At 35.4% G+C, this 17,932-nt stretch overlaps 1 protein-coding gene across 1 annotated transcript in view; it reads right to left on the bottom strand.

Moving 5' to 3' along the window:
• Positions 1 to 264: 264 nt before the first annotated feature.
• Positions 265 to 17,932, bottom strand: part of GXYLT1 (glucoside xylosyltransferase 1) — a 30,839-nt gene continuing 13,171 nt past the window's right edge. The window contains exons 3-8 of the mRNA XM_033056985.1: positions 13,258 to 13,432; positions 12,176 to 12,301; positions 11,110 to 11,361; positions 4,639 to 4,762; positions 4,169 to 4,341; positions 265 to 2,164 (exon numbers count right to left, since the gene is read on the bottom strand). Of these exons, the coding sequence (XP_032912876.1) occupies positions 2,003 to 2,164; positions 4,169 to 4,341; positions 4,639 to 4,762; positions 11,110 to 11,361; positions 12,176 to 12,301; positions 13,258 to 13,432 (1,012 nt within the window). The 3' untranslated portion in view covers positions 265 to 2,002. The remainder of the gene's footprint in view (positions 2,165 to 4,168; positions 4,342 to 4,638; positions 4,763 to 11,109; positions 11,362 to 12,175; positions 12,302 to 13,257; positions 13,433 to 17,932) is intronic.

The following is a 17,932-nucleotide window of genomic DNA, read 5'->3' as shown; positions in this document are numbered from 1 at the left end:
TACAATAAGCATCAATATTAATTATTTTTGTTCTATTCCCCCACAAAATTTGAAATTTAAGTGGAAAGATTGCTGCTAAAGTCCACATTCCCCTTTTTTAACTAAATGGTCCATGAGGTTTTAACAGTAACTTGACGTGTCTGTAACATATTAAAATAAATTTGAAACGGAAAGTTTCTGCAAAGACAAACACAAAAAATAAGTTGAAAGGTTTTTTTTAAATACAAACACGTGGTACAAGTAAAAAGGAAAGTTGAAGACATATAGATATAAAAATCAGTATTTATGTAAAAAAAATAATGCACTGCATATTGTAAAACCAGTCAGTTACAGTATTCACCTTCACAGAGATTTCTACATTTTCAGGTTTCAAAAGGTTACACAGCAAGGAAAACAGACCTACATGAGAGGCAGACTGCTTCCTCAATTCCATCCCAAAAATTTATACCCTGAGCCTGCAGGGAAATTAGAAGCAGGATACAAACTGCTGACAGTAGAGTGTGGTTTTGTACTGCTAGAGCATTTGTCCAGCTCACATGGATCTGGAAGTCAGAAGTCAGATCTGGGAGTCAGTTATCTTTGACAAAGAAACAGCTACAAAAATTAAGTTTCTAAAATGGGGTTGGGATGAAGGTGCAAGTCAGTGAGTGGATCCTCCATGTTCAATACACAGGAACTGTCCTGGAATCCAAAAGCTCACTTTATGAAGACTTCATCTCGCTTAGACAGGTTATCTAAGTTCATATATACTTTACAAATACATTTCATACCATGCAAGTTTAAATATTTTACCATAACACTAGAACTCAGCCTTTTTCTTCATGGTTTTCTCTGGAGAAAAAGTTTTTATTACTCAAACAGAAGTTTTTCATTTTTCACTAAGATAATTGGAGGGAGGGAACCTAATCCTTACCTGTTGCAAATCACTATCACCCCGTTGACAGCAATGCATTCATGTAGTTGAGGGTCTGCCCCAAAACTATTTTAAAGCCATTTCTTAAAAAAATATTATAACAACATACATTCCCTAAAAAACCCATCTTCTACACATTCTGATGCAGCATTAGAACTCTTACTACAGCTCTTTACTACATACTGTATAACAATAATCAAGTAATAACTATTCTTAGTATGGAAATCCAACAGCAACAGCTTCCACCACTGGGCTTTTTTTTCCTACTTCCAAAATGCCCTATAAAGCTGCAAAACCGTGAAATTTTTAAAAATCATTGGAAGACAAGTAACTTCAAAGTGGACTTTTACTTAAAACCCCCTCAGTTCTGCTCTGGCTTTTGGTGCTAATGGCTCTACAATGTTGAAACAAAATAATTTTAATATAAAGTTTCTGTATTAACTAACAGAGAAAACCAGTATCACATACTAGACATTAATTTCTCAGAAAATCATATTTATAGTGTGCAGTTTACAGCTGAGATAAACAAAACAAGATTGTCAAAACAGTACTTCAACATGTAAGAGATGAACATATAAAGGCACATACAGATTGTCAATGATTACAACACATTTCTTTGACAGGAGAGTATTTTCTGCACTTGTAAACATCTTTGTTTACATAAAGGCTCACACCTTTAAAGTGAGGTTAGTGCTGCTGACTCAGTTATTGCTACATTCACAGTTTAAGAGAATTTTAGACAATATGAGGTACACTCTCAACAGAGACGTCTTCATTTCTTCCTTGTTCATTTATCATTTGATAACTGAATTATGCAGACTACAAGTACTGACCATAGAAGCCAGTAACACCCAAATCATCAGATATGAGAAACATTAGCACTGATTAAACTTCAAAAAACCAAAAGTCACCTTTGCAGAAAAAAAGTTCTTGTTCTTCATTACATTAATATTTTCTTCATTTTTATGTAGGCTAGTAAACTTTTTTTCTGGGCACATTAAAAGCCCATTCAAACTGCAATAGAATTCTTGCACCTTTTGACCAGCTGTGTTAATTCAGTCTCTTGATGTAACAACTAGGAGTCAAAAATCACCTTCCCTTTGATCTTCTGGCATACAAGTCTCTTATGCTTTTTGTTAGCTGCTTTATGAACACTTTGTATACTCTTCCACAGTATGTATGAGTGGTTTTCTGTAATTCCTGTTCTAGGGGCTGCAGCAGAGAATGAACCAGGTCATCTCCAAATGAATACTGTAAAGAGATAATGAAAATTTAAGATTAATATGGAAGATTGTCATTACTCAGAGGTATTAGAGTTTTATAAAAATTACTTTCAGCATCATATTTGCTGTCTATAGGTTTATTCATTGTTTTCAAGAACTCACAAGTGCTTCTGAATGCCATAATTTAAAAACACCTCTAAATTACAGAATTATATTCTCAGGTTTTCAATAAACCTAACAAGAAAGATTTTTTTTTTTAAATGTTAAGCAAATGAATATATTCAGATAACTAAAATTATCTTACCCAATTAAAAATTTACAACTCTAAAATGATTTCTGGATTTTTTTTTTTTTTGTTGCATGGTAACTTTCTCAAATAACAGATAACCTTTGAGTAATACAATTCTTATCAAATTATAATGAAACAACAGTATAAAAAGTGGTATTGAAGTTTCATTAAACTGAATGATGGTCAAAACATACTATGTTTAACACGGGCATGAAATAAAGTTGTCATTAGCCCAACACTGCAATGCTTTTTATAAACAAATGATAAGTTACAGCAGCATTTTGAAGTAACATAATTTTGTTCATCTTATTACCATTGAATCAGTAGTGTTTACGTACTTTCTCTGACACGTTCATGTACGAAATAGGATCATAAATAAAAGGAAACAATTTTTTCTTCGATTTTTGACAATGCTCAAAGGAAACAAAGAAATATTTTTATGGAAATACAATCACTTTCCCTGCAATGTATATTCTCAGACCCCCAAAAGTACTTTTCTTCATTTTTATATCTAAATATGACAATATGTAATAAAGCAACATTAAAATATACTCTTGATTTTTGTAGGTTATACACACACAATAGCCTGCTACATTAAAATGTGCATCAGTGCTAAGTTTTACAGCTCTTCAGTGAGTATGCTGATGTAGTGATAAATAGTTCATTAGATGACTTATTTGCAGAATGAAAAGAAGTTACTGTGCTTAGTACTTAAAGGAACAGTAACATCTTAATACACTGAATTTCTGGAAAAGGTCAAAACATAGTATACAAAATTTTTTACAATCCAAATGTAGATACAATTAGGTATTAAAGTGTTGCAGTAAATACATACAAACACTGGGAAGAAGGGATTTTTTTTTCTGCACTTTAAAATCTCCAGAAAAATGAAATTTCTGGTGATAGCTTGTTAAGCCTGGAGAACGAGATTGTCCCTCTCTACTTTGCACTGGTGTAGCCTCACCTCGAGTAAGTAGTGTGTGCAGTTTTGGTCTCCACAATATAAGAAGAATATAAAGCTATTAGTGCCCAAAAGAGGATTGCAAAGACGGTGAAGGGCCTTGTGGGGAAGCCTCATTGCAGTTACAGCTTCCTCATGAGGTGAAGAGGAGGGGCAGGCACTGATCTCTGCTCTGGTGACAGCGACAGCACCCGAGGAAATGTCCTGAAGCTGTGTCAGGGAAGGTTTAGGTTAGCCATCAGGAAAAGGTTCTTCACCCAGAGGGTGGCTGGGCACTGGAACAGGCTCCTCAGAGAAGTGGTCACAGCATCAAGCCTGGCACAGTACAAGAAGTGTTTGGACAATGTTCTCAGGCATATGGTGTGACTCGCAGGGATGGTTCTGTGTAGAGCCAGGTACCTGGATTTCAGTGATCCTTGTCAGCCCCTTCCTATTCAGATATTCTAAGATGTCCAAATCCTCATGGAAACAGTTTACTGGGTGATTTATTAAATAAATGAGAATAAAGCCTTTCAAATTAACACTGACAACTACAGGCATTTTCTTAGAATCCTAACCTAGATATAGTCTACACTCTTTTCAAAAGATGCTCATCAAAACAGGAATATACTGGAACTCCATCCAAACAAGAAAGGAGAAAAAAAGTGGTAAAACACTTGACATTACTTAAAAGAGAAAAAAAATATTTTGCTGCAGTCAAGATGAATATCAACACACCCAATACATGTACTACTACAGATAAACATACGTGAAATAACAAGTACAATGCAAAAATCACTTACATTTTTTATTGCTTCATAGACAGCCCTAAAAGTTGGTTGTTTATCATCATGGTAAACACCTCTATTTCCATGAAGAATAAATATACCTTCTTCTTCAGCTGCCTTACAATTGCTTCCATAGATGCAGTGGTCAGGCCGGTAATTCCATTGGCAAGGAAAGACATAAAGACTTTCTGTGTGGAAAAATGAGAGCTCTGGGTTAAGTATGAAAATTGTTTCAGGAAATAAACCAATCTTCTCTTTATTTATTTAGGACAGCTTCTTTACTACAGTTGTTTTGAAATTACACTCTAGCAAGCTCCAGCACTGTCTCTCAAATGCTTTCAGAGAATTAAAGAAGTGAATAGTTCCTTGAATAGTTCCTTGAATGCTTTCACCCAAAAGTCTGCTAATTGAATATTTTCCTGGATTTTTTTTTCCACTGAAAAGATAGCTTCATAGCATTAGGCTGAAAATCAATGTGGATTTACCTGGATTGTGAAAAAACATAATGTTCAATAGGTCCTGATCACCCCATGTTATGTTCAACTTGTATTTCTTCAGTAGTGGCATCAGAATTTCTCCCCATTGTAACCGGACTGGTGTCATATCATTCTATTAAACAAAACAAAGCAAAACAACACACATTCAGCACAGTTACACCTATAGGGAAGGAAATGCCTTAAAGGTTTGCAGTACCTTGCACTTAAAAGGTACAAATCTCCAATGTACAGATAACTTCTTCCCTTCAAGCCAACAAGCCTTTAGTTACGGACATTTCCAATATGCTTTATTTCTCAATGATCAACTTAGCAAAAAATTTCCCTCTAACATCTTAAGCCAAAAATTCTAAGAATAGCAATAGATTTTTTATACAGCAGTAGGATCTAACACATCAAACTGTGTTTAAGTCATGCAGCAAGTAGATGGGGAGTATTTAAATATCCACACGTCATGCAATTTCTTGCTTTATCAGAGTTATAATATACAGAGGTTCTAATGCTAACTGCAAAAATTTGAACCAGTTCAATATAAAATGAAATCCTAAATAGTTACAAACACATACAGATAAAAAATACTGGCTACAAAGCAGTGTACAAAAATACAGAAATCCTTCAAAGGTTTTCAGAAGCATTTCCATCAAGTTGAGCTTGGTTTTTTTTTAGTTACTGAACTTGAATTTCCACATCAACACGAGAACTTTACACTAGCAAAAGTCAGTAAGCAAAAATCAGCAAGCAAAAGTCAGCTGTTTCCAAATTCCCGAATTCTTGATTTAGCAAAGGCACTTCAAAAGAAAATAAGTTCTTCTAAGGTTCTCGTTGAGGAGCAGCTACTTGGAGTAAATTGTCCTACACTGAATTCCATGTTAATAAAGGGATTCAAAACTGCAGTTTAAATGGTTACATAATCCAAAGCTAATCTCTTATCTTTACATCTTATTTAAGCTCAAGAAGAACAGAAAAGGAACAAGGCAGCTCACTTTGTACCCTGTACTTCACAGTTTTGAGAGTGCGGATGCAATAAAAATAAGTACCATAGAGAGAAACTTCCTGAACAAGTACAAGCACTTTACCTTTTCTTCATTTTAAGCAAATTGCAAAAAAAAAAAAAAAATTATAACTCCATTACAGTTTGGGATTTGCACACACGAATATCATGTTAAGAGACAGATTACCAGGAGCAAAATACTCAGTTTGAGATTTACAGTATCAAAGACTTCTTTCTCTGAGTTTTACACTGACAAAGTAGAAAGTGCACAAAATTGCAGTTTTTACTCTTCCCTCAAATCATTTCAGCCATCAAATATGAAGGGCTTTCAGAACTGAAGACTAAACCAAGAAATACTACAGGATTTCAGACAAGAATTAATACAGAAAAAGATCTACACCTTATTATATGCAAGAAGCCAAATAGAATATTGCAGTCCCTTCTCTCCTAAAAAATTTATGATCGTGATTGCCTGCAAGTATTTGATGAGTGCAGGCATAAGAAATGCACAAGAAAATTCTTTGCTAGTATGAATTATCATTAAATTCAATGCAAAATGATTAAATGAAATAAAACACAGGCTTTAACACTAAGTCAAAACCTTCCAAAAAAGCAAACAAATAAGACTGAATCACAGTCAGTAAAGATTACTCCCTCACCTGAAATTTGCATTTCACAGAATACTGACCTAAGGTTTAAGTTTAGATAAAATGCTAAGAATTAAAAGCAGAATTAAATTAGTACACTCATACCAGGTAAATAATGGTAAGAGAATATACAGTAACAAATAGTTTTAGAGCAACACATAGAAATAGAAGTTTAAATTGTTAAAGTCATTATTTAATAGAATTTTATTTTCACCCATAGAATTTTAATAGCAGAGAAATCCAGAGGATATCCCAAGAAGATGCAAAGCAGGTAAGAACATTCATCACAGAGCCAGATTTCTAGAAGCAATACTACTTGACAAATAATGCTGTCAGATTTAAGACCTGGAAATTGTAGTATTTCCATAACCTTTGCATAAATAGAAAAGAGCTACATATTAATAAAATAGCAGTGATATATAATGACACCAGTGTAGGAGCAAGAGAAACTACTTGAATAATTACTTGTTTTCCTTTTTAAAATATTCCATTGTAAATTGCAGTGAGGTGAAACAGCCTGAGAAGTAGGATGCTGATAGAACTGCTTTTCAGAAGTTACTCAAGTAAAAAAACTCAAAGAAAAATGCTACAATAATTTTAAAATTTCCAGAATATAAGCCTTCTCTCCAATATTCCACAATATGCAAAGAATGCTAGCAATTTGAGAAAAAAATCCTAAATGATAGTGATGACATCAAACTGATAGACATAGGTTCTTAAGAACACTCAAAACTCTAGTTTACTTGAGCAGAAGAAAATGTGTAAGAACAAGTATTTTCTCACATTTTGGGCTCTTTTTTTGTTTGTTTGTTTAGCTTGTTCATTACTCGTTTTTATACCAGGAAACTTCTGCCAGGTCAAGTCTGAAGTCAGACTTACCAAAGCTGTCACATTTAGCCTTTACTTTTTTTCTAAATTCTAGAAAGAAAATATAAAGCTGAGGAAAAATTCTCAAATTACGCACCAATATCTAAACAAACTGCAGCTGTGTTCCACAAACAGCTGACCAACTTAAATTTCCTCAATGCCAAGGGAGAGCCAGCCCTCTTCCTTCTAGTTACATGATTGTATCCTGTTCTTGCACTAACAGTGTAGTGCTAACACTTAGTGCATGTTTTTGTAAGCTGATTTACTTCAATAACCCAGCAGAAGGATTTATTTTTTCTACTGTTAGCAAATTGAATTGAATCACAGAAAGGACTGAACACCAAAGGCCATGTCCAAGTAAATAAGACAAGCAGAGAAAAGCAGCTGGTAAGAGATAGGAACGTTCCTTTTAGAAGCAATTTGGTTTCGTGCAGGCTCACCACATTTCTTGAAACAACAGCCCTAAGCAACACTGAATGGTAAAAAAAAGGTTCACAGAATTCACAGAATCACTGGGTTGGAAGAGACCTTCAAGATCATCAAGTCCAACCCATGCCCTAACATCTCAACTAGACCGTGGCACCAAGTGCCACATCCAGTCTTTTTTTAAACACATGCAGGGATGGTGACTCCACCACCTCCCTGGGCACACCATTCCAGTACTTTATCACTCTTTCCATGAAAAACTTCTTCCTAATATCCAACCAGTATCTCCCCTGGCACAGCTTCACACTGTGTCCTCTTCTTCTGTTGGTTGCCGCCTGGTGACAGAAACCAACCCCACCTGACTACAAACACCCTTCAGGAAGTTGTAACACCCTTCAGGAAGTTGTAAAGAGTCAGCCCTGGGTCTCCTTTTCTCCAGGCTGAACAACCCCATAATGGTTTACGTCACAGAAGCTGTCTCAACTTTGTTTTCATTTCTAAAGCATACCCATAAACCTCTACTTTGCACACTCTATCTGAAGTTAAATAAATTAAGACTTGTTTGATTTTCTAAAAGCTTGTTCCCTTCTTTGACTGCCTGCACCTCAGGCATCACAACTAATCATCTTAATAAATATGACAAAAGTAATTCCTCTCTATTCACATTGCTTCATTGGTATTTTTGTTAAAAAGCACCATACCTGTGGCATTTGCTATATCTCTTTCATTTAAAAAAAAAATCTACATCTATATCTATACAATTCAAAAAAAAGTCACCTCCTGTTACCTCTTTCATATCCTAAACAATCTTGAATGTTTTTTACATCCCATTTTCTAACTGCTGCTTAGCAGAGACAACATGTAGGCACTAACCATCAGAAGCTTCATTATGAATTCTAGTCTCATGTGCAGTTATGCAGTATAATGACCACACTATATTCAGTAACACATCTGTGCATGCACATTTATCTATATACAAGCATACACATGTGTGCATTTAGACTCACAACACACAAGACAAATAAGATAAGATCAGAAGGAACAACATCCATTAGGCACCACTGACAGCCTGGAGCTGGGATGTTTGTCTGAAATGGCCTGTCCTGACAGTCCTGAAAAGATTGAAAATTGAATAGGTAAGTGGATAAAAGATGATTTAATCCTGGAGCAGTACATGAAACTACAGGTTATTGCTACCCAGATGAACACTGGCTAAAGTCTCTGGTTCTGTTTTTTATTTATACATCTTCTGGATCCTCCTGACTCTCAAAAATCAATGTGACAACAGAAGAAAGATGTTAAAGGCCTCAAGCGGCATGGCTTGTAATTTGGGCTACAACAGACAAAGAACCCAGAGTATTAAATCCACAGCACTGGAGGAATATCCTGATCCAAAACTTCCACTCCAGATAAATGCTCTACTGTATCATGCAAAAAGGTCTACAGGCATCTTTAAAAAGATACAAAAATTCCCAGAATTTATATACTTCGTGAAGAATTTGTTGAACCTCCTGGAAGAATATAAACAAATTCACATCTTCCCACAACACAATGAAGCATTTTCTAGTTCTACTGTATTTCACTGGAATAGTTAATGGGACACAACATGAAATTGTTACTTATAAGGTCCAAAAGCATCTGTAGTGTCACTGGCAAAGGGTATTAGGACAGTCTGTACCCCTGAATTTGGTCTACCTCTTTTGCAAAGGTTTGAGAATAGTATCTCCTTTGCTATCAGTCACAAGCAAGAGTCATACACTCTCAGGCCCACTGCGTATAGACTCAGCTACATTAAATCCTTTTCTAAGTTTTGCTTTGATGTCTGCATAGCTTTAGAATAAGACATTCAAGGAACCTAATGATGAAAACAGTCTCTGCAAGTTTCCATGAACAGTAGTTTTTGTAATAAAGCTTGTGCATATTCAGGCACTGTGATGTTCTGCAAGCTTGTGGGATCATACTCTAGGTACTGTGGGAGAATAAACTAAATGGCTTCCCTGCTCAGTGCTCTCTTAGCCCTGATCTTAGAGAATCACAGAAAAAATTATTCTAGCCCTCTAGAACCATTTCATTTTGAATTTCAAAATATTCATTAATTATTTTACTTAAATAAATCTTTTAGGTATACATATACAGTTAAATTGGAAGAAAACACCAATTTTAGGTGTTAAGGAGAAAGGACTTCATGCTGTCCTCTAGAAAACTACAGCTCATTTTACTGACAATTTAGTATCCTACATAATCTGTATGCTTTTGAAAATTTGAACTCCAATTTCACCAAAAATGCGTAAAGTTTCCAATGAATTGACAACCTAAGTTGCACTGAGAAGCCAAACCAGAATTCCGGCACAGTATGAATAAAAGACCAACTTTATCTTAGTGTTTACCACTACTGAAAATAGATCACTATACAAAAATGCACTGACAGAGCTTAAGATATAGATATAGCTTTCAATCTCATGTTTTCCTCTTTATACTTTTCAGTATTATCATTTCTCCCTATGCTATAACCAGTAAAACAAAGAAAGTAGACAACGCAAGATTTCACTGATTATATATATATATATATAAAATGATGATAGAGAAGTTTTCTTGGACCATATACTATAGTTACGATAAATTTCTTTTAACCACAGTTGAAATAATCCATTCTCCATTTCTCTTAAATTCTCTGAATCTTCTTCAAGAAAAATACACAGCAAGAATGCTAGGATGAAAGCTGCTTATTACACTGGAAATGGGGGACTATATATAATTGTTTATATATATACATATTTAAACACATATATATACACATGTATATATATACACACACATACATATGAATACAAACTGCAAGTTTATATTGCTCCTCTTATGGAAGCATCTTCCAGAAGTTTTTGATGCATTATTTTTCCCTAATCAAACTTCTCTTAAACAGAGATGTACTTTTTCTCCCAAGCATAATCTACACAAGAACAAACTTCAAGTCTGAGAAGCAATGTCCATTTCTGCTGCTGTGTGCATTGCTTCCATGTATGTAGTAATAGCTACTTTCATGATGAACTTCGTCTACAAAAACTAGGACTTCAAAGCAAATAAAAAGATACTTAGGGCAATAATCACCTGGCTACAATGGAAAAGATCAAAGTTTGGAAATCTTCGTCTTCAACAACTTACTAAATGTTTTAGCACCACCTTCTGGTCATACAACTACACACATTTTACAAGTTTACAATTGTTTTTCTGGGATGCCTGTAGTGAAGAAATAATGTGGGCATATCTATTGGCAAAGGTAATTTACAGCAAATTGTAACAAGTCAAAGGACCTCTCAGAACTAAGAAAAATTAATCAAGCACACTTGAAATTCAAGTACAAGTCTTACAGTGAATGACACTTAAAAAATATATACTATTTTAAACAGAGTGTACTTCGAGAGCATAATTACAATTACAGAAAAAAACATTTTGAGAAATACATATGAATATGAAACAGAAACAGAATTAAAAAACAGAAATCCACCAAAAATACAACTGAGACAACACACATACCTTGAAATATTTTCTTCTGATACGTGTCATATTCATTAGCATGACTCCAGAATTAATTCCAGTTACTCCATAATAGGGATGTCTAGCAAAACGATTATACCACCCAATACGAGGCTCTTCATGTTCTGGTGCCATTGCAGCAATTTGTGTGGAGTTGAACTTTCTCAGAAAAGCCCAAATATCATCAACAGGCCTCAAAAACAAGATGTCAGTATCAACATACAGTAGTGAATCCACATTTTTGAGGATTAACTGTGAGGGAAAGAAATTTAAAAACAAGATTTTAAGTTTTATTTAATTTTTCTTCATAAAACACAAGGAAGTTTAACAAATTTTTGTCATATGCAAATAAATTCACTTTACACTGACAGTTTGCAGTCAATAAATTTGTCATCATTCATTTTTCTCACATTTTAAAGAATTTTTGTAGAGGAAAATAAGTTTTATATAGAACAGCAATCAAAGCCACTCATTCTACACTTTATATGTCAGGGCTCCTTAGGAGTAGGTGGAGGCCAGGTATATGTTGCTCTAACAGAAGCTCCTCTCTTGCTCCTGCTCCTTTGTTTTCCCATGCAGCTAATCAAACAAGTGTTAGGGGCCCATCTTTGGGAGATAGCTGCCATTGCTCTAACTCACCAAGCCTGAAGTACTTTTTTCTGAAGTGTCTTAGAGGAGCATATGCAGAAAACATTGGCAAGAATAGCCCATTTTTCGTTTCCTATTCCCTTGCACTTCTCAGACCCATGCATGCAGGAGACTTTTCAACTGAATGAGGAGATGAGGTCTGATAAATCCACCTTACCTCTGAGATGATGACACAACCTATACCTCTTTCTGAGGATACTGTACCATAATGCATCAAGTGAGAAAAGGACTTTTATTCCATAGGGTACTAATGCCATAGGAGAATGTCACATTCAGAGGGTTTTTTTGGATGTCATAAAAGCAACTTTAAGGAGTAGTAATAGTTCTTCATTTAAAATCAAACAGAAATCAGATTAACAAGGACAGTTTGATGCTTCATAAACAGACTTCTGGATTGCCTTATGACAAAGTAACTTACTGGCAAAAATAGTCTTTGTGAAGCACACGGTTTAAACAATTTCTTCCATTCTGCTGCACTCTCAGATGGAAATGTTATTGGATATAATGTGTAATTAACTCTTCCTTCATACGGGAATTCATCAAGCTATGTGAAAATAAGAAAACACAAAAATTACTTCATTTCTATTACAAAAGAAAAAAATCAATTCATACTTGAACACAAGTGCAATGCATCTTTTCCGTAACAGAAATCTAAGTATTTGTCAGCTAATCAAAAGACTTGAACAAAAAGTGGCACCTGCAGAACACTATGAAAACACATCAGATCACAAGCAAAAGGAAGAGGAAGCAAAATAAATTTGTATTTATAAAAAGTAAGTATATTGATTAAAGCTCTTCCCCCTTAACTAGTTATCATAGAAAAAATATCAACAAAAACTTTCCAAATTAAATCTTACTTCATTTTTGCCACAGTTACTGTTAGCATAACATGTTAGCATGCTAGTGTATATAAACTAGCATGTGTAACATACTAATATCACAGTTAATTTGATATTTTAAGCACAAAAATAGTAAAACCCTCCACAGTTATAGCCTCATCAGCTTTTAAAACTGCTACTCCAGTCATAATTTAATTATGCTTCAGTTTCATTAACTGAAATTTACTAAATTTAGACATAACTGTATCTACCATATTCAAAAACCTGTGTTTCACTTTCTCTAAACAATATAAGACTGACTCATGCTGTAAGCACAGAGACAAAAAAAGGACAGACCTCAAATTTCTTCTTGTAAAGCCAACTCTAAACAAGCTCAGACAAAGTAACTGGTCTGCATTCAGAACATCATGCTTGTATTTAACAGATTCAAGATAACAAATCAGAAAGTTTTAGTCTGTCTCTAGAAGAAACTCTTGTATCAGTAGCTGGAATTCTTCCACAGAAAAAAATTCAAAGAACTCTATCCAACTCTACAAATGCCTTATTATCTTATTTTTAGACTCCTGCATTTCTGCCACTCTATCAAACAAGTAAAAGAATTGCTGTATATTGTGCTACAAATTGTGCTACAATTTGATTGAATACATTTTTGAATACTTACTATGTCTTTGAAACTCTCATGCAATTGGTCCTCAGCAAAAATATGAAAATGGAGAGGTTTGATGCTGAAAATAATGGCTGATCTCAACATAGTAACAGTCTCCTCCAGTCTTTCACCACAGGCCACCACTGCTAGATGCATTTTCTCAGAAGGATGTGTTTTCATATAATCATATCTGATACAAAAATATTTTTTCATTTGACATTATTTCTAGCACAGGCTTAAAGAAAAACTCTACTATTTATTGCAGCAAGTAATTGACAAAATACCCTTTATTATACTTAAACCAGCAAAGTATAACTCAACAGAACATGCAAACTACAGCATTACACTTCATATGTATGCTTACATTTATCCTCATAATCATTCTCACCATCCCAGCCTACAAGGGAAAAAGGGTCTAGAAGATCTATACACAAATATTTGTTCTTTACAATCTTTCTATTCATCATAGCAAGGAAATTAATCAAAATAGTTATGCTAAAAGAAAGACTACGTGAAGTTACATCAAATTGCCAAAGGCTGACAGCACGTTAAGTCTATACACAAATTTTTCCCCTTTCCCTGGACTAAACACAGACATAGGAGAAAATGACAAATACAGCAGAGTTGAACTCAACAACAGAAGTGATACAACAGAACTTCTTGAAAGTAGGGGTTAAGAACATTTTTGACTGATCTGGGTTTTGTCTATGTGCTGCTCCACTAAGTCCTTTATTGTCAAGCACACCTTTCAGTGCTTCTCTAAGCACTGACAAAACACTGAAAGGTTTCTCCTGTCTTTTCGTCTTGCAGGAGTACAATGTGGGCTGGATGGGGGGAAACTAATAGCTCAGATGGCCTTGTGGGATGCCCTGGTGTTCCCAGCGGTTCTGGGAAATCCCTCAGGTACACTGACCATAAACACTGTCCATGGCCTTGAGGTTAAATCATTGCAAGGAGCAGGACTGGGAAATCCTTTATTCCTGAAGGAACCTGTGCAACAGTTATGGCGAGATGTGCCTGGAACATATTGTACAGGGCACATTTTAAAGTTATTTCACCACTTTAATATAACAGACTAAAATTGTCATCAGGTAAATACCATTAGTTCAGTGGCAGACACAGTGGGTATATTAAAAATCTCATGGATTTCACAGATTTAGTCAGAAAAGCTTTCAAAGCTTTTGAACACACATCAACTCAAAGCCCATCTGCAAAACAATATTATGTACTTGAGCTGTATGCATGGACTACAGAAGGAGGGGACTAATAGAACCAAAAGTATCTGGATGTTTAAACTACAAGCTTAATGACAAATTATACAGATAAAACAAATTCTGAAGTTAGAAAATACTTAACCAAATTAATAACAGTAGAGAAATGCATAACAAATGACCCATTCTTAGAAACTTGTTGAAGAAAGACTCGTTAAAACAGAAATTACCAGATGTGATCCTAGCATATAATCTCCACTCAATCTATGCAACCATGTAAATACATACAAGTTTTCCTGTAAGTTTGCAATAGATAATATGCAAATATGCCTCTCTTCTTTAAGGCACAGAAGAGCTACACATATTATTTTCCCTTCCATAAGACAAAATATAAGCAAAGTTATCACCATAAAACTGCTGAATTTTAATGTCATAAATAATTGCTGCATTTAATAAACATTCTGAGTTTTCAAAGAATTTAACGTCCTGGAACTAAAAAAAAAAAAAAAAAAAAAAAAAATTTAATTAGATTATGTAGCCAATCTAAAGTAAAGGTTTGGGCCATTATTAAAAATTGCATGAATGAAAGACATCAAAGATCAGATTTAGACCCAAAATAGGGCACCTAAATGCAGACGCTAACCTTAACTGTGTCTGAAGTCTTATTAAAGCTAGTGAGCAGGTTATGGAGTATAGAGAGTAATTCACCTTATTTCAAAGTAAACATCTGTATTGGGTTACAATACAGGATGTGATAAAAAGTATCTATTCTATCACCATCTGTTGAGACCAGGTGGGGCAGTGATCCTTATCTCCAGGGGAGATATTCTGCTAATGGGCCATCCATTGAAACCAGGCAGGGCATTGTTCTTTATCTTTTCACAACCCAGCCTTCCTCCAGCCAGTCACTTTCTGCTAATGGCCATTGAGTCCCACTGTATGACTGATAAAATTACTGCATCCCATTGGAAGTTGCTCCAGCCAGGGAGAAGAGCCCAGCATTTCTTACCAAGATAAAAACAGAGGTTTTGGGACACTAAGGGAGTCCCTTTCTCCGCTGGACTCCAGAGGAAAACCGGATTTCTCCACATCACCACTGGACCTCTGGAGGGAAACTGCACCTTGTACAGGAGCACTGCTCCAACTGAGCCACATCTGTCACTGCAGGAGGATGCAGCCACCATTTAATGGGGTTGCTACCAACACCCTGCCTGACGGGGTGTCAGGTTGTACTCTGACTTTGTCAGGGTTTGGAGTTTGTTTCTTTGTAGTACTGTATTTCTATTTTAATTTCCCTAGCAAAGAACTGTTATTCCTAATTCCCATATCTTTGTCTGAGAGCCCCTTAATTTCAAAATTATATTAATTTGGAGGGAGGGGTTTTACATTCTCCATTTCAAAGTAGGACTCCTGCCTTCCTTAGCAGTCACCTGTCCTCCAAACCAGGACAACATCTAAGGCTTGAATCAATTTTTAACATACTCTACTAAGGTATAGTGCCATTTATTAAGTTCTAGAATATCCCACTTGATCTCCAAATGCTAAAAATACTGAGTATTTCAAAGATCATTTTGCCTACTAGTCTTAAAGAGATGTCTAGGATATCCAAGTGCTTCCTGATTAACACCAACCATGTACATCTCAGCAACTAAATGGCTGGTCACCTGGATCATCCTCTATGCCCTTTCAATTTTAGTGACTGTTTAAGACCTACCTGACATAGACATCAATATGCAGACATCTATATTCAGATTTAATCTGTAGATTGAAATCTTTTATAAATCTTGAAGTAAAATCTGAAAATTAGTTCAGGTTAACATAGACACTCACAAAAAAAAAAAAAAAGAGAGATCTTGAAATATAATCGAGACATGCCCATTCAGACCATTATACATAAAGCTAATTTAAACATTACACCATGTAGTAAGTAATAATGTAAAAAACACAATGCAAGTTGAATATGATGAGGGTAGTTGAAACCCAGAATAAATACACTACCATAGTGTGAACAAGCTGCAAGCAGCAGATTAGCCTCATCACTAATCCACTCAAAAAGGAATTACAATAATTAAGCCCTGAAGTCATGAGAGCTTACAGTGATATTACAAGGTCATGTGATAAATAAGGGCAAAACCTACACAAACTGTATAGCTGAAACCCAAGCTCCCAAACTACATGTAACACACAGGCTTTCCATGAATAAAGTATGGCAAAAATTATGTTGAAGAAACTAAAAAATGCACTAAGATTCAAAGACTATATTTTATTATTTCTACATCTAGTGACCTCTGTGAATAAAAAGACATTTTAAGCCACACACCAAAAAACTGACTGATCATGTTATAATGCTTTTCTTAGAGTCACTTTGCTCACACAACCTCTTCTGTAAGTTTCAGCCTTATTGAGTTCAATTTTTTTTAATCTGTGCTTAAAAACTATTTATTTAAATGAAAAAGAAAATTTAGAAAGAACTAACAAAAACTGAATTTCAGCTCATACCAAATGGGAAACATCTGGACTCAGATCCATAAATTCACAAGATAAAGCTTTATCCCTGAAGCAGACGGAGTCACCATTCCCTCTCTAGACTATCCACTACAGAAGGAATGAGACATTTAGATGTATTAAGACAGAAGTTAGGAGACTCCAGGATTGTGGTCCTTACACCAGATCCATAAAAATACATCCTCTAGTGACTGTAAGCTGCACTTGACTTCCCTGCAGACAGACCACTGGGAACCACAGCCTCCTTTTTAGCAACCAGACCTCAGTGCTGCTCCTCTCCCTTCCATATACACCTCTGTGCACTGCCAGAGAGAAGTCCTATCTCCATCTTCATCCAGTAACACTATTTACCAATAACCCTCAGCTGCCAGCATCTTTCATCACTTTTCCCTCTTCCTGATGGAGAGGCAGCATGAAGTGTAAATTGTTCAGCACAGCTTATCAGCTTGAGCTCTGCTGTCTCACCTTCAACGTGAACGTGTTCCACATATAGAGCCAATTATGTTTGTCATTACTTGTTGCACTCCTTTCTTCAATATTATGCCTACACAGCTTCAGTTTTTCCACTAATTTCTTCCCAAATTTCCTGCCTTCAACTGCTCCCTTCTTTTCCCACCTCTCCCCATCTTTTTCCACTGCAGTTAGGCATGCAGTTACCTTACCAGAAGCCAGGGAAAGGAAAACCATGTTCCTTTAAATAACTGGTCCGGCATCTGTTATGACCAAGTGACACAAGATCTTTCGGCAGTACATTCTTTTTAGCAGATCAGTTGCTGAGTTGACAATGTGCAAAATAAAATTTATTCTTCAAGAATAGCAATTTGTCTGAACCTGAGCAGGTTTGGTATCAGGTATCACAGCTCTGGTATGAACCAGCAGTGAAACTCAAATACAGGTTCTGAAAGGGTTGAGATGCATTCAAAAGTGAGGAGATACTTTCAAAAAACTGGTTGAGAGGCAGAAAAACACAAAAG

Source organism: Catharus ustulatus, chromosome 4, assembly GCF_009819885.2.
Source record: "Catharus ustulatus isolate bCatUst1 chromosome 4, bCatUst1.pri.v2, whole genome shotgun sequence".
Lineage (NCBI taxonomy): Eukaryota > Metazoa > Chordata > Aves > Passeriformes > Turdidae > Catharus > Catharus ustulatus.
This window is presented reverse-complemented; position numbering and strand designations above follow the sequence as displayed.